Here is a 23,348-nt window from a genome sequence, read left to right as displayed (position 1 = left end):
CCAGAAAAAGGTGGGAAATGTTAACTATATATATGTGAACATGGATTATATTCTCCAACAATATTCAATATTTGTTTGAGCAGCTGACAGAGACATATAGCTGAAGAATTAAAGAACAATTAAAGTATGATTAAGCTGTCATTCTCCTCCATCAAAGAAGTGGCTATATATTAATTAATAATTTAAGTGGTATTTGAAAAAAGAGTTATAAATATTAACAATTTTGATCAGCCCAACAAAAGTTCACATCAGACGAAAAAGGCGAATGTGAGATCAGAGAGCATGGGCAAGCTTAACTTTTCTTTTAGCCTTCCAGCAAGCATGCCCACCCATCTTACAAACTACATTAATTCAATTTATTTATTTCTCCAAAGTTCAAACTATTTTTTTCTTTCTTTAAAGCTTTTCTTCTTTATCAAGAGCTTTTTCTTTCCCTCTTTCTTTCACTTGCTTGTCACCTTTTTTTTCTTCCCCAATTTCCTACTCTCACTATCTTCCAAGATTCATTTCGCTAAAGCTGCTTCTGCATCTGGTTTAAAATATAAATTTCAATTATTATTTTCACTTTCTTGATTCTTCAAAGATTCGTGCATCTTAATTATGATTAGGATTTTCATTCAAAGAACTATAATAAACACAATTCCTAAAAAGGTGATTCAAAACTTGTTCTGCTCTTATTAGGAATAGTACTTGTTAATCTTTCAACCATGCATTCAAATAAGAATCCAACTAAACAACAATTTATTTAATTTTTTGGGAAAGAGGATATATAACATGTAATGCAATTTGGTATGAAAATATATATAACATAGAGGATTTCCATGCATGGAAATGTCAGTGTGTTGATATAGTAGTATCTCAAACTAATTATGATTTATTTGTGAAAGTTAAAACACATAACAATATATGATTGGTTTAAAATACTACTATAATCGTGTCCTTTCATGAAAGTTTCTCTCTAGAATGAATACCCATACATATTGTTTTACAAATATTTAGAAATTCAATAATCTTAGTAATCATTTTCTCATCAACCCTAGTAATCATTCTCCAGCTTGAGGAAGATAATGCACATGTGGGAGAAGAAAAGCCACCGCCAAGAGCTAGTAAAATAAATTAACCAAACTATTGAAGTTAGCTTCGGTTGAAAGGTCTCTTCTCTACTTTCTTTAATGCATGTGCAAAGGAGTGAAGTTAATTATAACCACATCTGAAAAAGAACTGAAGGAAATTATAACCTCATCTGAAAAAGAAGAATTGAAGGAAACAGACTTCCTCAGTGGGTAAGGATGTGGACTACAATTTAAAAATGACAACAAGTATCTCCTTGTTACACTCATCCAAAATCCATTGTGTTCCATCCACAGATATAATTCGCAGCGTAAAAGGTTTGTATATTAGTTGATTAAGAGTATTATCCTTTGTAATTGAAATACTAAGTTCGAACTTTCTTCTTATTTTATCCACAAATATAATTCTAAGTAACTATACCAATAACTGGATGCCCTCTCTACGCAGTACTGATATTTAAATCAAATTATCATATAAACAAAAAAAAATGTCCATACTCCATAGCCTACTAAAAAACAAGTTGTTATATAATTAATAACTTTAGGGTTAGGGTCTATCAGGACCATCACCATCATTAATTAAACTAATTAAGCAGAAATAACAGGTCTTTTTGGAGTCCTTGCCAGTCAACGGAGTCACACACCACAGACCTTATCCAGTTGCCTTATATATTACAACCCTAGCTAAGTTATCGTAAGCTTTTCCAAATATCAATAATTTTTGTCTAATTACTTTAGTATAATTGGAACGTACACATAACACTGCTTTTAATTGTGTTCAATTAGTTCCACTGTATTGTTTAATGTTTTATGGGACGAATATTAGAACCTTCTTAATTCAATCCTAATCACTAATTAATATCGAAGTCGTCAGCTTTACATTTCATTAAATTAGACCTATATATAATTGTTGAAATTACTGCCAAACCATAAAGGGTTCGATCTGCAATCTTTTGAAGAATTTTCTTGGTCTGGTTTACTAGCTGTGAAGATGGTAAAAGAACTCTTCGTAGCTCCAAAGTTCCAAACAAGAACACATTTGATTGGGAAATAAAGTCTCTCTTGACGTGAACGTAAACATCAAATATATATACGTGTGAATAAAGTTGAAGAACAAGTATATTTTTTCTCTTTGCCCTTCACAAAAGAAGAAGATACATGATGAAACTTTCTTTTTATTTTTATATGTAGGAAACGATGCATTAGATAAATTTTAATCGTACATTAGAGACGTCTACGAGACATGAAGGATACTAACAAATTTAAGCATAACTCAAAATTAAGCTTATACAATCCACAATATCCAAACCATAAATTAACCTTAAACATATATATATAACTGCCAGTCTGTCATCACGAATCAAAGTTACATGCATAAAACTCACTGTATCCTGCTACGAGACATGAAGGGAATTAACAAATTTAATCATAACTCAAAACCAAGCTGATATACAATTCACAATATCCACGCTCTAAATTAACCCAAAACATAAACCGCCAGTATAACACCATGAATATTACATGCCCGGAAAACTCATTGTATCTCGCTATGAGGAAATTGTAACAATTGACGAGTCTTACGTGTTGATATTTTGCCACATATATAATATACAACACTTGCATGTTTAGACACACTTTACAGCAAACTAGGGATTAATTAACAAGTCGTAATAATTAAGATAATTTTCGCTCTCTTTAATTTGCTCCAATTCTTTAACATGATCATTATTTGGTGATGCTATTTCCACTCGATTATAAAATGAACTTTTCAAGTCAAATATATGGCAAAAACCCTAAAAGTGGGTCTAAAGTTGCAGGATTTTAAAGGCGTGTCTTGAAAGATGACAAATAACTGGAACAGAAGAATATATGCTTGTCAAACTTAAATCCAACACTCAGGGGCCATCACTTTTATTTTAATTTCTCTGTCATTTGCTTTCTATCCCCACTGAACCCTAAATAATATTTCCTCATCAATTAATAAATCATTAATAAGGGTTTTGTTTTTTGCCACAAATCTCTATCTGTCACTAAAGGTTATTTTTGCTACCGACGATTAGACGGTTTTCTCTATCAATCTGAAAGGTTAGAACGTATTTGGTTTAACGTCAATAGAAAGTGATAATGAATCTCTCACTCACTTAACTTAAACTCCATACAGCCAAACTATTCCTCACAAATGTCCTTTGACTTTAGCCCCTTTTGCATCCACTATACCTAATCAACCACGTTCGAAATGGTTTTAACTTAATTTGGTACTTAACATGTTCTTTCAATTACTAGATTCAATTGCCACATAAGAACATACCAAGTTGATCAGTGCCCATGCTTTTTCCAAAGTTGCACGTGTATATGAATGAACCTCAACATCTGCAAAAGAGACTGTGACCATGAAGTGATCAGTGATCACACCTGTACTTATCTACGAAAATATAAATAAACAGAAGTGTACATAAAAAAAATACATGTGCAAAAATCTTATCCATCAAGTAAAAGGATATGTCTTTCAATTATTTGTGACCACAGAATAACCTCATTGGTCCCATTTGATTGCCACGTACTTACTTTGGGCATTTGCCTTTAAAGTAGCTGAAAAAAGAAGTAGAAAGTCTAATTCGAAAATGAAAAAACAAGAAAAAGTATAATTCGAAGAGAAATGAGCAGTCATTGTTCCAAAACTAAAACGGGCCGAACTTCAAAAGGAGATATCGGGCTTTTATTTCCTCTCTCGGAAGGCTCAATAATTACCACATCTTCGAAGCCTAATTTCTCGATAAAACCGTGTTATTTACTTATTTTTGTTAATTACAAGAGAGAGAGGATCCGATCCCGCTGTACGATTATAGCATCAGATAGAAGATAATAATTATTGAATTTAAAATTAAGTACTAGAATAATCATCTTTTTTTACAAACGACAGCATTAACGGATTAAATAGTTAGTTGTGAGGGAGTACGAGAGTCAGTGGAGTCGAACCCATACAATGGTGCATATGCACCATTGCTTTCCGCCACTACGGTAAATGTAGATACAAAATTTTGACAAAAAATTACTTACAAAAAAAAGAAAAATCGAATTTCTAACCAAAGAAGTACACTCTCAAATATTAGCACCATACACAAAAGAAGATGCCTGTAATGGCATGAAAAAAACTCACCACCTTTGTTTCTTCCTTGCGGACGTACCTTTTAGCTCCACTCCATTTTCAAGCTCATTTTCTATCCAGGCTTCAGGATCTTTCTCATCATCTATGGCATGCACATTCTTATTTACATCTTTATCGCGCCTTCTCCTCTTCATAGCATCTCTAATCCGGTCAATATCAATCTTACTTCCGTTAGTTTGCGCAGAACAATGTCGTTCCCACCTCCCTCGTCAATACTACTTGCCTTTCTAGGCAGTGTTTCAGCTGCAATGACTCTTCCATTCTCTGGCGGTAGATTTTTTTGTCTGGCCCCATCATCCGCAGAATGACCTCTGAGAAATTGAATATAAGTTGCAGACATTTCCCCAAAAAGGAAACCATATAAGATTTCAAGCAACGATGTATAAATAGAATGGAGGCACTGAGAGGGAAACTAACACTATATCCAACAACCATGTATATTTGTTGAGGAAATACAATAAACTCATTAATCAAAATACGAACCATACGCAAAGCATACTATGTGAAGATATCAGCAAATGACTTTAGTACAAACATCAAAGTACTTGCAACGCATCATTCAACTGCTTTGGCGAAACATCGAACTCCAGCCACCGTACTTTTCCCTGTTGTGTAGATAGTTGTAAAACTTAGGAACTCAGGTGTTTCATTTTAGTTGCATACCCAAACAATTGTGGGTTGCATGTATTTATAATACTTTGAAGATTACATCGTGGGTTTGAAAACCCAAATTAGGAACTTTGAATTTGAAAAATACAAACAGAAAGATGAAAAGATTACAAACAAATTACAAATAAAATACATTTGAAAAAACAGATCCTACAAACATGGAAAAACCAACGGGATAAGAGTTTGAAGTAGACCCACACTCCTCAAGTTGCACAGAGATTAGCTAAGTGTTGACTTTGTCTAACAGCCCCCCCGCAAGCTAACAGGCGATGGAACGACAGAAAGCTTAGAAACCAGCAATTTAAAACGAGATGAAGACAACCCTTTGGTAAACACATCAGCAATCTGATCCTAGGAACACATTTAATTAACCAACAATTGACCACGCACCACCTTCTCTCTCACATAGTGATAGTCAACCTCTAAATGTTTAGTGCGTGAATGAAAAACTGGATTCGAAGCTAGGGCTATGAAGGAAATATTATCACACTAAATAGTTGGTTGTGCAAGATGCAAGTGCAGATCCTTGAAGAGAGACCGTAACCAAGATATTTCAGCTGCAGTATAAGACAATTGCCTATACTCAGCTTCCGCACTCGACCTTGAAACTATTTTTTGCTTCTTCGAACTCCAAGACACAAGATTAGAACCCAAGTAAATACAAAAATCACCTGTGGAATGTCGTGTGTCTGGATTGCCAGCATAATCTGCGTCTGAGAACGCTATTAACCGTGAACTTCCAAATTTGTATACAAGTCCATGATCATGCGTGACCTTCAAGTAACGAAGAATCCTCTTCACAACCATCCAGTGAGTAGTTTTAGGGGAGTGCATAAATTGGCAAACTTGATTAACAGCATAAGACAAGTCTGGTCAAGTAATAGTGATGTACTGTAGGGTGCCAACAACGCTCCGATACAATTCTAGTTTGTCAAATGGATCACCCACATATGCACTCAATTTCTGTCCAGAGGCAACTAGAGTGGAGATGGGTTTGGCCTCTGTAAATTTAGTACGTGTGAGTAAATCGAGGGCATACTTGGATTGACTTAGATGCATACAATTACCATCATATTTCACTTCAACACCCAGGAAATAATTAAGCAGTCCCAAATCTTTCATAGAGAACATTGTGCCCAGTTTCTTAACCAGCCGTGTCATTTGATAAGAGTTGTTCCTTGTGACCAATATATCATCTACATATATTAACAGAATAAGATACACTCCTTTATGATTGTAGACAAACAAACTGTACTCACAAGTAGATTCTTGAAAACCAAGCTGAAGCAAAAAATCTGAGAACCGTCGAAACCAAGCCCGCGAGGCTTGTTTCAAACCATAAATGGAGCGTTGCAACTTACAAACATGATTTGGAAATTGTTTGTCAATGAACCTAAATGGTTAGCGCATATATACGTCTTCATTTAAATAACCATGCAGAAACGCATTCTGGACATCGAGTTGCCTAACATGCCACTTCTTGGAGACTGCAAGACTGAGAACAAGTCGTATGGTGCCGTGCTTGACAACGGGACTGAATGTCTCGTTGAAATCCACTCTAGATTTTTGATGAAAACCATTAGCTACTAGGCGAGCTTTATGTCTCTCTATTGTACCGTCCCCATTTATTTGGCAGCAAGTTCATCTTGGGATTATATGGGACTAAACTCCACATTCCACATCTTTGCAAAGCATTAAATTCCAGAACCATTGCGTTCCTCCATTCTTCGTGCTTGACTGCCTGACTAAAACAGGTAGGTTCAACAGGAAAATGATCAACATTTACATGCATAGCATACTTAGGGTTTGGTTTTTGAATCCCTGATTTGGAACATGTCATCATACGATGTTCAGGCGCATTGGAAGGCATTGATTGCACTGGCACAGATTCTAGTAGCGATAACACTTGCTCATTTGATGGTGTAAGGGATCCTAAAGGTTGGGTAGGTTCTAAAGTCAATGTGGGTATAGGATTGGTAGATTCTACATGGGTGGAATTGGTGGGAACAATAGGATAATGATGACAAGCGGTGGAATCAATGGGAGTAGGAGGTGATGTGGTTGGATTAGAAAAGGTTTCTTGGATCACGGGCAAAATGGGGTGATTAATTGATGGAGGCAAATTTGGAGAGTGAGAGAAGGGAAATGTGAACAATATGTCAGGGGAGGAAAATGTACCTTGTGTGACAACATTTTCCGAAGAAGATGTGAGTCCCTTAAAAGGGAAATTGTCCTCGTCGAATAGGACGTGGTGAGACAAATATATACGTCTCGTGGTCAAGTCCATGCATTTGTAACCTTGATGGTTCAAAGAATACCCAAGAAAAGCATAAGATTTTGACTTTGGTTGAAGCTTATTTTGGGTGTATGGCATTAACCAAGGAAAACATTGACAACCAAACACTTTCAACATTTCATATTTGGGTTTTCGATGGAAAAATCTCTCATATGGTGACATATTGGACAAAACACGAGTTGGCATGCGGTTTATCAAATATGTGGCAGTCAGGCATGCATCAAACCAAAATTTTGTTGGCACGTGAGATTGTGAAAGCAAAACAATACTTGTTTCAATTATATGTCGATGCTTTCGTTCCGCAATTCCATTTTGTTTAGGATGTTTGGGACATGAAAATCGTTGAGAAATGCCATTGAGTGCAAGAAAGTTTTTGAAAGCATGACTTTTATAAGACCAGAGTAGATAAACAAGCAATCTCGTACCAAGAAATTCCTAGGTTTCCTGGGGTTTTGACAAAAACGAGGAAACAGCGACGGCGAAAAGAGGGAAGGTGGAAAGCTCACTGCAGTCTGCCGCGTCGGTGCGTGTTACCAAAGGAGGAAATCGGAAACGCAGGAATTGATGTGTCCCCTCCCGTTAACTATTTCGGTCTACGTCGACCTTCTTTCTTTGCAAGCACGCATCGCGTGTTCACCCGCGCGCTTAACTGGCACGTGGTTTCTACCGTCCGCGGACTTGGATCTTGCGAAGTCAACTCAAATTTTAGCATGATAATTACTGGTTCGTTTGGAAGTGTTTTTTGTTGAAGTATAAATTTTTTAGAATAAAAGGTCATAGGGGTGAGTTCGGTTCAAATCGGTTCGGTTTTTTGCCAAAACCGAAACCAAACCAAAATTTCGGTTTGGTTCGGTTCGGTTCAATTTTTTTTCGGTTTTTTTCGGTTCGGTTTCGGTTTTTTTTCAAAAAATGAAAATTTCTGAAATCTTAAATTTTAACATATCCAACACAATCATAACATAAATATTCCGACTAGACTTAAAGATAATGAAAATAAACATTTAAAGTTCAACTAGAATTATAACATAAAGGTTTTTTTAAATATTTTGGGTTTAAAGTTTAACTGTAAATAGATTTCTTTTTAGACGATGATGATGGAGTATGACCTTATTCATTCCTCTCTTTCTCTCAATCTCTCTCTCTCTCTCTCTCTCTCTCTCTCTCTCTCTCTCTCTCTCTCTCTCTCTCTCTCTCTATATATATATATATATATATATACATGTATTCTTCACTAGCAATAAGATAAACATTCTATAATATACTATTTATTTTCGTTATTGTCTAGGTAACAATTTTTTATATTTACTTTATCTTTATGGTTTATCCATATATGTGGTTACATAATATAATTTCTACATTCTGTGTTCAGCTTCTACCACCAGCAAATTTTGAAGAGGTGTTCATCAATATTTTTGAATATATTGATATACTTTTCAAAATTGTTAGGCCAAGGAAGCTACTATACTTGGCCATAGGTGAGAAAGTTTGAATTTTGTTTTTGATCTCGTAGTGTTTAATAAACCCATGAGACTTTTATACGCTGTTTGCTTTCCCTAATCAACTGCAGTGCAGTTGAGATATGTGTTCTTATATATGTGTTGCACTTAATGATATAAACTAGAAATATTGCATGTAATGGTATAAGTTCTAATTTTTGTTGTAGATGGAGAAGCTAAGAAGAGAATTTGAATTGGAAAGCAAACAAGTGTTACCAAAGCAGCAATCTGAAGTATCATATTCTAATATAATAAAGTCAAATAATTAAATAAATAAAATTAAAAAAATATTAATTTAATTATTTCGGTTCGGTTCGGTTTTTTCGGTTTTGGTTCGGTTTGGTTTTCGGTTTTTTGAACCCACCCCTCATCCCAAGGTCTGATGGTCATACAAGCCATCAGTCAAACTTAAATACGTGCAAATGTGCATAATTGAGAAATATTCACAATCATGTCACGCTATAATAAATGAACCAGACGTTTGTACAACTCACACTATGCCCATGCACATTCATCGTGCCAAGCTCTATCACGCTAACTACTATTCGCGTTAAGATATGGGAGCTAATTTTGCAAATAATTACTTTGCTTATAATGACTTTTTAATTGGATTGGAGAAGTGGGGGCATATTGTACGCCCTAATACACACCCCCTCCTGCTAGCTTTAAGCCCCTCACCAAACCCACCCCACCCCCACAAGCAAGTGGCCTGAAAATTCCGTGTCTCTTCCTAACTTCAGCTATATATGCGTGTGCTGAAACTCAGAGTTGCAAGCATAACATTCTCAGTTTTTCATCAAACTGTTATTTTACATTCTCTCCCTAAATTCATTGGAAACGGCATTTGAAATGCTATTTGATGCTGTAAAATCAGTGCAGGAGGAGACTACAATGTTCAAGCACCTCTTCGGAGACATTAAATCTGCACTGGACTCTCTACAGCCACCCATCAAAGACATCGAAAAATATAACTCGAAAGAGGGACTGGAATATTTTGCAATACAAATAGAGGGAGCAAATCTTGTTCAATAGTGCCGCAAAGTTGGCGTGTGGAGAAAATACAAATACACCAACAAGCTTCGTCAACTGGAGCTTCAAATCTCTTCGAAGAGTTTTTGATGCGCTCAAAGTGCAGGGCATAAGGGATGCGAGGCTCAAAGTGCAGGGTATAAGTGCGTAATTAATTGTCTCAACTTTTAATTTGTATTTGTTAAAACTGAAAAAAACTAATGTCGTGTTCTTTGTTTTTTTAAGGTCCAGTTGATGAAGCTTCTTGGCGTATTTGTATTTTCTCCACACGCCAACTTCGCTGCACTATCGAACAAGATTTGCTCCCTCCTCCATTTGTATTGCAAAATATTCTAGTCCCTCTTTCGAGTTATATTTTTCGATATCTTTGATGAGTGCCTGTAGAGAGTGATTTTATAGCATCAAACAACATTTGAAATGCCGTTCTCAGAGACTCAAAACTTAATTTTCTCGTACCTAATCTTAATTTTCTCTTATGTAATCTGTTATTGGCTGATGAAAGAACAACAGAAATTTCAATGAGAAATATTGATAACTGCCACTTTTTTACCACAAGAAATTTAGTCTACCTTTTACAATTCTTGCATATCTAACCAAATGTCTCTTTGAAGTTTCAAAAATACCCTTGCATTACTAATTACCCTCTCTTACTCCTCCCTTTTCTTTTCAAAAATACCCTAATCAAATTTCATCGAACTGATATTATTTCGATAGATTACCATCATGAGAAAGACGATGGACCATGTAGAGTCAAGAAGAACAAGAGAAACATCATCGTAGGACATGTAAATAGAAATGTATATATACGTTTCTACTATTTCGGAGGTGGACTCCGTTGGTCGTAAAGAGACAAAAAATAAATGAGATCTCAAATTTACATCCCGAAAATGCTCTTATTAAAAATATACTAGAAAAAAAAATATTAGTGAACTACTCGAAAATTACAAAATTATCACTAAAAATACTAGCGCTAATCATGAGATTAAAATCATACTTCAGACCGATATTACACGCAAAACCTCTTTTAGTCTCGTTACTAATTGTTATATGCTATAACTCTTTCTTAATTTTCACTTATGCTTTATTTAATATAAAGCTTATAATTCACTATGTTTATTGTTTTTTAGCGCAATACCAAACAAACATGCGTATTTAGCGTTGGTGTAGTAAACTCACTTAAATTATACCCTTTTGGAATGGTGGCAACAAACATTGCAAGTGTCCATGGAAATTATTACCACATAATATTCCTCTTTTGGAGTCTTTGTAATAATTAAGCCAAGCTTAGATTAATATTAGATGTTTCGAGATTTAATTAAACAAGATTTACACTGACCTAAAGTTAGGGGTTCAAAGACAATGGGTTGGTCGCACATCTCCATTCCATATTTGACCCAAATCAAAGGCATACCTTTAACCTTTTGACCTTTTTGCCTTCCACTTGCATATTATTATAGGAACGACAAGTGTTCGTAGTTAGAATTTGCAGAGAAATTTCGGTAAAGCCATATAATTAGGGTACCTTACACATTATGGAACCATCACCATGAATCCATGATAAGTTAAAAGTGAGATTAAAAGACAGAATATTTTATGATGATGTGAGAATTGAGAAGTGTCATACAAGCAACATAAACGGTCCAGTAAAATGTAGGTAGTCTTAATGTAACACTATTGGTATTGTTCACTTTTAACGTTAAGAATATTTTTACTCGAAAAATCACTTATAGTACTATTCACTTACAATATTTTTTTGTCCCTTTGAATTTTGATTAAAACTCAAAATTTTCAAGTTCTTTTATTTAGTTTTCCTTAAAATGCACTATTGGGGAAATATTACATAAAAGTTACCAGGGGGCCCCCATTCACTCAAACTAGGTCCTTTTCAGTGGGAGATTTTTCAGTGTAACGGTACACGGGATGGTATACTACGTGTCACAATAAAAATAGTGAGATATGTGTGTTAAAAATTTAATAACTTAAAAAAAATAAAATTTTCTACTACTTCTATTAAAATACATGATGTACCACTTGTATTCCCGTCAGAATGAAAAATTTCTCCTTCTCAGCCGCAAATTCAGACCCTTCTCAGCCAATCTCGGGTGTTTCCACCGTTTCATGCCAATAAAATGATTAATCACAGTAAAGATTACACCTTTACTGGAAAAGCAGCATTCAGAAACAATGCAAATTTAAAAAAAAATTGAAAATTTGAAAAAGCCAACACTAACCCGAAAACCACGATTTGAAACATCGCAGTCGAACAGGGAAAAAAATAAAAATAAAATCATAAAACTTCGAGAGACCAAAGTAGATAAACAGGCAATCTAGATTGGGCTTAATGTTGGGCTTCCAACTTTTCTGGGTCTTTGGGCCTCTAGATTAAAACGCATGTCAAATGAAAATGAAAATGAATCAACTGACAAATTTTAGTGTGACAATTACGATGACGTGTGATGTTAAAAAATTCAAGTTAATAATGGTGAATAACACGATTATTCGAAATCTTTTAGCACGTAACTTGTAGAAATTTTCGATAGACTTTTAATAAGTAGATACATGTGTAGTGATAAAAGTAGTTTTTTTTTTAAAGGGTATTAGTTGATAGTTTTGTCACAATAATTTACTTTTTTTAAAATCGAAAAGACTCATAGATGCATTTCAACTTTTTATCAATGAACTCGCTCAAATATGGTTGATCCCTTACTTGTCGTTGTCATGAAATTTCATGTTGTTGTTAGTTATATATAAAAATAAAAAAATTACATCTATATATACACACACATGTAGATATATATGTCACCTCACAACCATTGCACACTCATAACTACCACTCACCTCCAATTATTTATGAAAAGTTTTAGATTAAGACTTTGAAATTTTGGTTCATACCAAACAGGTTGACAGTTATCAAATGTTAATTTTTTTCATTGCATTGATTAGATTCGAGCTTTATACATAATTGGATGAAAATCCTTTAATTATATAACAAACGAAGTGCAAAGTAAGTGCAAAGTGCACCTAATAATTAAAGGGAAAAATGGCTTCAAATTTTATCATCCTTGGGAGTGCATGTCTAGAAGAATTGAAGTGACGGCAGTCGGGAAATGTATATATTTCTTTAGGGTATGGTTGAGTGCGAAACTTCTAAATTCTTAGGGAATTAAGCATATTGATGAATAAATAGATTACAAAATGTCAGATAAAAGGGATTAAAAATGCACAACATGATTATTAGAAAAGGCATATGAGATGAATTTGCAAAATTTGTTTACAAATTCCGTTTAAACCTTTATAATGCTCATGTAGTGTTTTTTTTAAGTTCTCTTATCTACTTTTTGTGATTAAAATTTACAGTTAATTAGAATTAGATGCCTCATTTTAGATTTTTTTTTTAAATTAAACATCTATTACTTTTGAACTTTTGATTAAAGTGCTTTTATTTTTAATTAAACTTTATATTCCAGGTATATTCTTAATTTAAGTATTTTATAAATTCTTTTAAATCCATTTCTATGTAAAAAAAATGTACTCCATAATATTCATTAATTTATTGCTATTTTTATGGAATCTCATCCCTTCCTCAATTTAAGGATTCAATTATATCTACTGGGGTTCAAGATTAATTGGATGAAATATAGTTTTTCCAATTTCCAATAGATTATAAAAAAACAAGAGTTCGTTTATAATTAAAATTGAGATGTACACTAGACTGCCTAATTTCATGCAACTGAAAATAAATTTGAATTTTTCAACAACTACTTATAGTAGAAACGTGAACTAATATCGCGTTTACTAATCCGTAATTAAATTGAGAGGAATTGAAATGAGGTGGAATCAGAATCAGATTCCTGTTGAATTTGTTTACTAAAACTGTCCGAAATCGAAATACAATTCCATAAAGCTGTTTACTAATTCAGCAGAATCGGAATATAAACCAGTATGATTACTAAAATGCCCTTGTCTCAAATCAAATATTTTATATACTTTTTTTTAATAAAATTTGATATAGTATATAATAGTAAGAAAAAATTAAATTGCTTTTTTATTTCATAGACATACTAAAATGATTTTGTTTATTTTTTTTTATAAATTTAAGTATTGACTTTAATAACTAAATTTTCTCGCTCAAGTTGTAATTTTTTCTCTTCGGCAATGTATGGAGTTTGTGCATAATGTGAATGAGCATAGAATTATGCTTAATGAGCTAGAAGGACATGGGTTGGGTGAAAAGAAATGAGCTGGGTGAAGATAGAAAATGAGTTGGGTGAAAGAAAAATAAGTCTAGGGTTAAAAGGATAATCTTGGAAATAATGAAAGTAAGTGAGGGCATAAAGGGAAAAAATTATCATTCCGATTGCTTGGGCAATCCGGAATCCAAATACCTTGTATATGTTAGAAATCCAAATCCTCCAATTTAAGGAATTGAATTCCATTTTTTGTGTGGGCCCTTCACACTTTTGATTCCTCCCAATTTTAGTAAACACATGTATAATCCGAAATTGGAATTGGATTCCTTATTCTCATTCCGATTACGGGTTAGTAAACGCGCTATAAGAGTTTTCACATTTTTATTTATATTTAAAATGAGTCCTTATTCCAATAATTAATTATTAAGAGTTGACAAAATATTTTTTAGTGCAATGTTTTAATGTGAAAAGTTATCTTTTTTTTGGGTTACACAACTTACACATAACGTACCATAAGTTTTGTACGTACCAAAATAAGGATAACACAACGTACTAATAACTTGGTACGTACTAAATAAAGAATTACATAACGTACCGAAAGCAGTATTTATAACGTACCAAAATACTAATACGTACCTAGATTAAATTTATATAACGTACCAATAACGTACCAAATGATTGGTACGTTATATTTAATATATCTGTTTGGTACGTTATATTTAATATATGTGCATGTTATATTTCATAATTGTATGTTAATAGGATGTTTATGTGTTTTTAGAATTTAAAACAACAAATTATTTGAATAAGAAAAATTCATTTTGAACGAATTATGATAAGATAAGATAGGAAGTTTGTGGTGATTTTAGAATATTTGTGATATTATTTTCTGAACTACTTGGTTAATTAAATACAATAAAAATCATAATTTTTAATTAAAAATCAGTAGAAGAATGTTTGATCAAAAGTTTAAAAGTTATAGATGTTTGATTAAAAAAATTCAAATTTAAAGCATCTATATCAAAATGCCCCTTAATTTATTATCTGTTTTTCCTAAATTCCTTAGAATACGGAAGTTCCTAATTTCTTTTATCTAATTTCTCCTATTGGCACTATTGTTATGTGTTTTGAATTTATGAAAATACAAAATAAAATAAAATTATATATAAGTGTGCATGATGATGGTTTTAGAATTTTGCTATCAATATCCATTAAGCCTATAATATACATATAATTTTTTTTTTAAAAAAAAAAGGGAATGATCAGTTGGTGATTTCGTCACGAAGGTCCATCATTATGAGGGTCAGGAAAACTTACAGAGGCATTTTAGCCTCCCTTGACTACCATTGTATGATTCACCAGCGTCAGGAATCGAATCTGGAACGTGCCATATGAAATACGAGTTTGAAATTCGTCTCCTATCATTGGGTCATCCGGTCATGGCTAAGCCTATAATAAAATTGACTTCTATCACTAAAATAACAAAAGAAAGCAACTAAATTCCAACTATAGAACTTGAACTTAAATGGACAATATATATACATATTTTTTTTGCGTGGAGACAATATATATATATCTAAGTGCATGCTTTAAAAGGGTCACGTTGGGATCCTAGATTTGTTTTCATGTGGGTCTATGAAGATTACTTTGCTAACCTAGTAGTGCCGTAGTGGCCTTCAATAATCATTACTAACTTACATGTTTACTATGTATCGTATTCATATTTGATGGAATAAAATACCCACTACATGTTGCTACTAGTGAAGCATTTGTCTATTCAATATTATATATATATATATATATATATATGAATTTGTGACATCATTTTTTTATATAAGTTTTTGCATTTTTTGTTGGGTTCAATTTGTAATGTATTTCAAGATTTGAACCATCAATCTTTTAAGTATTTTCTAAAAATCATATATACGGAAAATCATTCAAATTTAAAATCATATATAAATGTGTTGAATGGTGGTGGATTTTATATTATATCTTCCAAGAGTGCGATTGTAAACGTGGAAATTGACACATTTGATCAATTGTTTTAAATCATATAACTTGTACGAAATAGGTGAAGTGCACACTTCAGTTCAGATTCCTCCAAAAAGGTAACATGCACCGATCTAACAGATGGGGTAGATGAGATGAATTGAGATCGATCACACCACCATCATTCACTTTATGAATAAATTAAAGTGGAATGGAAGGCTCTATTTGTTTGATATTATGTTGCTATTTATAGTACGAGCTAGGGAAGTGTTAAATGTTAAATTCTTATTTGGTTTACAACTCTTTAGCTTATCTTATTTACGGAGCCACGCACACTGTTTATATATAAACGTCCGATGCAGGATAGTTTTTCAGATTTTCACATTTTTCAGTCAGCATTTTCATATTTTTGACATGAGAAAGTCAGAATGCTTATATAATTTGATCTCTCAACTGTGAGGTGCCTAAAACAAACATTTTAATTGCTTTAGTTTGAAATAAAGGTGACTCAATTGAGGGCAAATCATGATTTGGACGGCTTGGATGCTCATTATATATAAGCCGATATATATTCCTACCTAACTATATATATAAGCTCTTTAAGTGAAGGAATCTCTATTTTTTTTAAATGACGATTAGTTGTGAAACTTATTTAATTGTCACGATAAAATTTTGATGTTTCTTAAAACATAGTGTTTGTCAATTTTTTTGAACTCAGTTAGATGTCTCAAGCATTTCCGATATGGATAATATTTTGCAAAAAATTATCTATGAGGTGCAACTTAAAAAATAAAATGGTTTAGATCTTTGAAGTTCGATATGGTTTGGGCTCCACAACTAATCCTTTAAAAAAAAAAAATAATAAGAATCTCTTCCCTGCTCTGTATAGGCATTTATACATGTCACTTAATCTTAATGTAACTAGAGTAAACTGCCGATTTGCCCCCTGAACTATCACCCAACTTTCGATTTGCCCCCTGAACTTTTTAATTGGAAAATTAAGGACTTAAACTAATTTTTTTGGCCGATTTGCCCCCTGATGTTAATTTTTCATTCATTCCATCCAAATTTCTGTTAAATGGAAGCATATGCACAACATGTGTGGGTAGTTCGGTCACTTCATTCTTTAAAATAATTGAAAACCTTAGATTTCTAAAATATAAACCTATGCAAATATGTGTGATTCTATAGCTTTTCTGTCTGAAGGTCTAGTGAAATGACGCTTTTGTCCACAAATGAGAGTTACGTGGTTTGCACATGATAAGAGTTAACGTTAATTTGGATGAAATTTATGAAAAACTAACGGTAGGGGGGAAATCGGCCAAAAAAATTAGTTTAAGTCCTTAATTTTCCAATTAAAAAGTTCAGGGGGCAAATCGAAAGTTGGGTGATAGTTCAGGGGGCAAATTGACAGTTTACTCATGTAACTATATGCTTCTTTATATTAAGTTATCTTTAGAACACGCATGCTAAATACTAGAGGATCCATAGACCAAAAACCAAAGGAGATATATGATTGTAACATAATGCTCAAACGTTATTCTCCTATGAATTGATGAGAAATAGAATGCTCGAGCTATTGGAGGAGTGACACGAGTCCCATTGTCCCATTTTATTTTTATCAAAAAATTGAAAAACTTTATATTGAAAGAGATGGTATATGAGTATGATTAATTTCCAACATCTTTGCCTCTCGAATGTTTTGATATGATCGTAATGAAAACTTAAGTGGAATCTACTTATGACTTTCCCAACATTTATGTGGAAATTAAAGTAAAACAATATTGACAACTAAATGATGTTCACTTTTCCACTACCTATTAATATCTTATTGTTGATTAATGTGGGATTTAAGATACTTAAAGTAAACCAAATATAAGCTTAATTGTGTTTGAGATGTGTCACTATACGGAGAAAAACCTCCAAATCTTATCATATGAGAAGAAAAATAAGATACAATTCATTACATGCAAGTTCGATCATCTCAATAATGCATGTACTGCATATGATATATCATATATAGTTCTAATAACATTTATATGGTCGCACAAAACCAAAACACACCTGACTACATTTTATTTTCTTTGATATTAATTCCATTCAAAAACATATTTCTCAGTCGGTTTAACTTTTCAAACAAATTAAAAACTTGTCAGTCGGCCGTTTACAGTTAATTATCAATACTCATGTTACAGTAGTGAGCTGCTCCCTTAATCAAATATCTAATTAATATTCCATTGGATCTTCTGCATGGAATCCATTAGCACGATGATCTCCATTTATTTCTTCAGCAGTAAAAAATTCTGTCATGTAATATTCAAATTTCTCAACCAAGCTTTCGGGCACGGACACAAGAACTCTCACAGCGTCGAAATCTCCAACAACTGGTAAAAACAAGCAGTAAACATCACTCGTGAGAGGCCCCATATGCAATGGCTTCCCTTCTCCAAAATCCAACTCCTCTAACCCTAACTTCGCCCACTGTGATATAACCAAACTCGCGCCCAGATCCATCTTCAATGTTTTCTCCTCCAATAAGTCAATCATCGACCTCACATACTCATCATTAAGATCTTGTTTAGCTTGTTGAACCAACTTAACACCGTGGCGCAAGTTAGCACCGACTAGATCCTTCACGGTGGTTTCGGCGCATGCTAGCACGAACCCGTTGCCGTAGTAGCCCTGTGGGATTTGAGGGTTTAACGTTTTTCGTATGTTCACTGAGAAGAGGAGCTTGATGTTGAGAGAGGGTGGCAGATTCAATGATTTAATCCAGGAGCGCCACGTGTGAGATGCTAGGGTTTCGAAGGTGCTGCATTTTAGCGATGGTGTGCATTGTCTCTTGAGGTGCAGGATATCCGAGTGGGTGAAGGTTAAGGATGTGGGGATGAGCGGCTGCGATTGGAGCAGCCTCATGATATCCACGTGGCCGTTGTTGCTTGTTAGGGTAAATTGAGGATGAGGGAAGGTTGCCTTTGGGGGACTCCGGGATTTTAACACGTGGCGAGAGTGGATCGGTTGGATTGGTGGATCGAGATCTGGCTTGCCTGTTATGTGGGCCCACGCGTGTAAGAACTGAGATGTGCCGATGCCATCGCTTAAACAGTGATTGATTGCTGTACACATGATCATTCCACCACAACGGAGATTTGTAACCTGTAAAAGTGGAATTTCATTTTATATGAAAAATACAGACAATTTTGGGTATATGAAAAAAAAAAAGGGGAAGCTTGATATAACTCTAATTTTTTTGAGCTAATAGTAGGAATAGTCCAGTTTATTAAAACAATTTCAATTCTTTAAATTTAATTATTTAATTATCAATAATTATCTCTTAAAAGAAAAAACTTATTGTAAAAATCAAATTTCTTCCTAATTATCTCTTTGATTATTTATTTTTATTTATTTATTTGTTATTTCTAGTTCTTCCTCCTGCTTTAACCCATTTATAGATTTTTTTTTTTAATTTTTATAATCAACCTATATCACAAGTTAATTGTATTTATCTACCTATATGACATATTCTTTTTCATAGTCAACCTGTCACAGATTAATGTGTCTTACTTGTAGGTATATTATGTTTTTTTCTACCTTTTAGTTAGGTTTCATATCTCACTTATAGGTATAATATACATTCATATATTTGCTACTTGAGTTAGGGTAGAATGTTTTGCAGATAGATTTATGTTAGTATATTAATTTTTTTTGTTTATAAGATATTAATTAGATATTTTGGAGTTGAAAAATGCATAATATTAAAAGATTTTAATTGATTTTTAATATTTTTAGAAAATATAAAAGGAGTATAAAAGAAATAAAAACATATAATTAGATAACTGGAGTCACTCCTAAAAACATTCTATGTTTTTGGACCTGGATCTAAAAGCCCCAAAAAAAAATTAGAAAACTGTTTACCTCCTGAACTATCATACTATTTAAAATGCACCTCCTTAATTATTTGTTTGGTAAATTAAGGAACTAAATTTCCAACAATCACCAATTTACCCCAAGTTGTTGGATTCCATTCCATCCAATTTTGTTTATCACAACCCTCATGATTATCTTTCTTTTAAGTAATAAACAAGTTTTTTAGGCGTAAATTAGGATTGTTAGTCATGAATCATGATAATTTAGAGTAATTTTATAATAGTTTTATAAAAAAGTAAGAAACAAGTTTTAAAGTGAAAAAGGAGTGAGGGTGCAAAAACGGGAGAAAAAAAGCATAAAGAAGACAATGGATGTAATGAAAGCACGAAAAAAAACAAAAAGAAGCATGGAATGAAAATCACCTAACCCTATCGTCTTGAACTAGATAGTACGATGAGATATGAATAGGGTTGCTCACACTTTTTATTTTTTATTTTTAATTTTTTATAAAGGAGGGTTGATCGTTTTCTTTTCTTACTTGGAAGCGAATCGAACAATAAACTTATTATACTCACAAGATTCTTAAACTATTAATTTCTTTTCACTTAATTAGGACTAGAATTTCTACCAAAGATGTAGTTTGAAAATTTGAAAATTTTGGCGTCACCTTAAGTGAGAAGACAAAAGTAACCCTGCTTCTGGTGGACAAAGGGTACATATTGGCCACATTTCATTTTCCCAATTTTTTTGTTCTGTTGGGTGAAATGCGACTTGTTTGTCCCGAGCCTAGGATTGTGCAGTGGAACTTCGTTTCCTCTATTTCCTCAGATAAATGATTGAAAAGGAAAGTCCATATATTGGTATGTTAGTGGCAATACCACAAGATATTGGAGCACCAAAGCCAATTGAGAAAATACCAAACTTCCCATATTTAATATCAAAAGTATTTTCAAAATTTTAATTTCAAGCGATATTATGTATTATATATCAAACTAAAAAATATAAAAAATGTAAACTTAAAACGTAATGTGTTCAAAAGGAAGATCTATTCACCAAGACAATATAGTAACAAAATTAATTATTCTTATTAGAACAATGGTGTAGCTTCTTTTTTTTTTCTTCCAATTTTCACGGGAAAGTTTACTTGTTTAATTAAGAAAAAGAAAGGAGAAAAGAAAAAAAAATACAAAATCGGACTAACCTGAATAACAAGAGGAGGGATATCCAAGAAACTGAGGGCTTCCACCCTGTATAAGAGTTTCCTCCAAGACCTGTTTGGTTTGCTGGAAAGTTCAAGAAAATCCTGAGCAGTGATGTCCATGAAAGCCTCGGCAAATACAGCACCTTCTCCATTGCAGTCAACCTCGAGCTTCTGATCATGGTCAGCGCTCGTCCTCAACCTCCCAGCCAATGGGTAGTAGCCAACGAGGACTTTAGAGAGGGCATGTTTTAGGGTTTCTAAGCTGACAGATTTTTTGAAAAGGTAGAGATATTTGATGGAGAATCTGAGAAACTTTTGGTCGTCGAGATTTGAGAGGTGGAGGCAATGCTTTGGGGTTGGGGAGTTTGGGCGGATTAATATTGGCTGAGTTGGGTAGTAACAATTTGGAAGTTGTTCTTGAGATTTTAACATCTTGTTTATTTGCAGTAGTTGCTGATGGCTGAAGAGAGAGAGAGAGAGATAGAGGGAGAGAGAGAGAGAGAGAGATGATCCAAGACAAGGTAAGTGACAGGGGAGGTCGCTAGTTAAGTAGTAGAGTGGAGAAACAATATCTACGGTTGGATATGAGGGATGGTACGATTGATTCCTTTGGAGTAAAGCTAGCAAGAGGGGGCGTGTATTAGGGCGTACAATATACCCCCGCGTCTCAAATCTAATTAAAAAGTCATTAGCAAAGTTGTTATTTGCAAAATTCACCACCTAGTGATAGACAAAATCTTAAGCGTAGCCAGAAATATATCTTAATTTTTCTATATCTCTCGATAAGTAATTTGAGGTCCCACACAACATCTTAAGAAATTTGCTAGCGCTAATCATGGAATTAAGGTCATACTTCTTCAGTGCTACATGCAAAGCTTCTTTCAGCCTAGTTACTAGTCAATATATGTCAATTATGCTCTATAACTCTTTCTTAATTTTCACCTATACTTTATTTAGTATAAGATATAAAATTTATTATGATCATTGCTTTTGACTGCAATACCAAACACCGATTCAATACTAGTGTTACAAATTCATTCAAATTATAACATGATGATTTTCACTGTTATATACCCAATAAGAAATTTTATTTTACTCAAAATCAGTATATTCCTTTGAAATGGTGGCAACAAACGTGCTAGTGTCCATGAAATTATTACACATAATATTCCTCCTTTGGATTCTAATAATTAAGCCAAGCTTAGATTAATATTTGATGCTTCGAGATTAATTAAACTAGATTAATTAGCATTAGATTGATGGGACTACGCAAAAGGAAATGGGAACAAGAAAAAGGGACAAAGACAATGGGTTGGCCACACATCTCCATTCCATATTCATCCCAAACCAAAGGCATATCTTTCCTTTTAAAGGAAACAAAGACGCCCACCCTTGAAGATGCCAAGATGGAAAGGATAATGTTTCACCTTTTTACCTTTTACCTCCATTTTATTATACGACTGAGGTAAAAGTAAAACGACAACTGATCAGAGCCACGAATTTGTAGAGAAACCTCGGTAAGACTGCATGATTACGGTACCTTTTTCACACCGAGTCGAATCATGATAAGTTGGAACTCATCTTGCAGGTATGTGAGTAGACCTCCTCCATTTTCATCCATTTCCATGTTAACGGGGAGTTACATTTCTTGAAGAGGGTTCCTAATTAGGAATTTTTTTAGTACGTCGTGAAGTATATAAAGCACAGAAGTTTTTAGCTGTTAGATTTTTGGTGAAAGATTCAATAATGAAAATTTACGGTCAAAATCCTTAGTGTATAATATACCGAATCAAAATAAAATTCTCATTCTAATTATTAATCCTTATCGTTTTCAAATGAGCAAGTGTTTGCCGGTTAAAATGAGCAAGGGAAAACTTACATCTGAAAGAGACAGGTCATAGCTTGTTGCATTATTTACCAGTATTAGAATTTCTCCCCTCCAAATCCTCACCCTACCCTCACTTTCCTCTTTGCCTTTCTCTTTATAAAAAAAGTTAACATAAGATGTTGACGTGACTTAATCTTGAGCGTTCAAATAAGAGGGGACTAAAGGAGAGGAAAAATGGGAGCAGAGAAAATCTAGATCCGCCTCACAGATGGTCAATTGTAAAAGCAGTCCATAATTTGTGGCAGAGAAATCTCAATAGTCCCAATGACACAAAATCTCGAGGATGATTTAATCTCCCTAGTATTACCCTTTTCTTATACTCAATACGTAGAGTATCATAAACTCGGGACTATAGGACCTTGAATGCGAGGTGAATCCTCTTAATCAACTGAGTTACAAACTCGTATTTTATTTCCGCTAACATGGTTATGTTCTGAAGCCATAATAATTAATAAGTAATTACGCATCAAATTAAGAAATTATAAGA

At 33.5% G+C, this 23,348-nt stretch overlaps 1 protein-coding gene and 2 long non-coding RNA genes across 4 annotated transcripts; 1 reads left to right on the top strand and 2 right to left on the bottom strand.

Moving 5' to 3' along the window:
• Positions 1-3,936: 3,936 nt before the first annotated feature.
• Positions 3,937-11,991, bottom strand: LOC126602142 (uncharacterized). Of its 2 annotated transcripts, XR_007615996.1 has the most exons (3): positions 11,958-11,991; positions 4,720-4,841; positions 3,937-4,547 (listed from the first exon to the last, which is right to left on the bottom strand). It is a non-coding gene; the product is annotated as an uncharacterized LOC126602142 (long non-coding RNA). The 2 variants fall into 2 exon arrangements; XR_007615995.1 differs by lacking the exon at positions 11,958-11,991 and having other exon boundaries at positions 4,720-5,146.
• On the top strand, positions 9,443-10,285 carry LOC126602141 (uncharacterized). Its single transcript, XR_007615994.1, has 2 exons — positions 9,443-9,863; positions 9,952-10,285. It is a non-coding gene; the product is annotated as an uncharacterized LOC126602141 (long non-coding RNA).
• Positions 11,992-17,974: 5,983 nt separating the features above from the next.
• On the bottom strand, positions 17,975-21,635 carry LOC126604523 (alcohol acyltransferase 9-like). The gene is made up of 2 exons (XM_050271804.1): positions 20,974-21,635; positions 17,975-19,061 (listed from the first exon to the last, which is right to left on the bottom strand). The coding sequence occupies exons 1-2, from the start codon at positions 21,403-21,405 to the stop codon at positions 18,132-18,134; spliced, it is 1,362 nt and encodes a 453-aa protein (XP_050127761.1). The 5' UTR covers positions 21,406-21,635; the 3' UTR covers positions 17,975-18,131.
• Between the last annotated feature and the right edge of the window lie 1,713 nt (positions 21,636-23,348).

Source organism: Malus sylvestris, chromosome 15 (assembly GCF_916048215.2).
Source record: "Malus sylvestris chromosome 15, drMalSylv7.2, whole genome shotgun sequence".
Taxonomy (NCBI): domain Eukaryota; kingdom Viridiplantae; phylum Streptophyta; class Magnoliopsida; order Rosales; family Rosaceae; genus Malus; species Malus sylvestris.
Note: the sequence above shows the minus strand (reverse complement) of the source record. Positions and strands in the feature narration are given on the sequence as shown.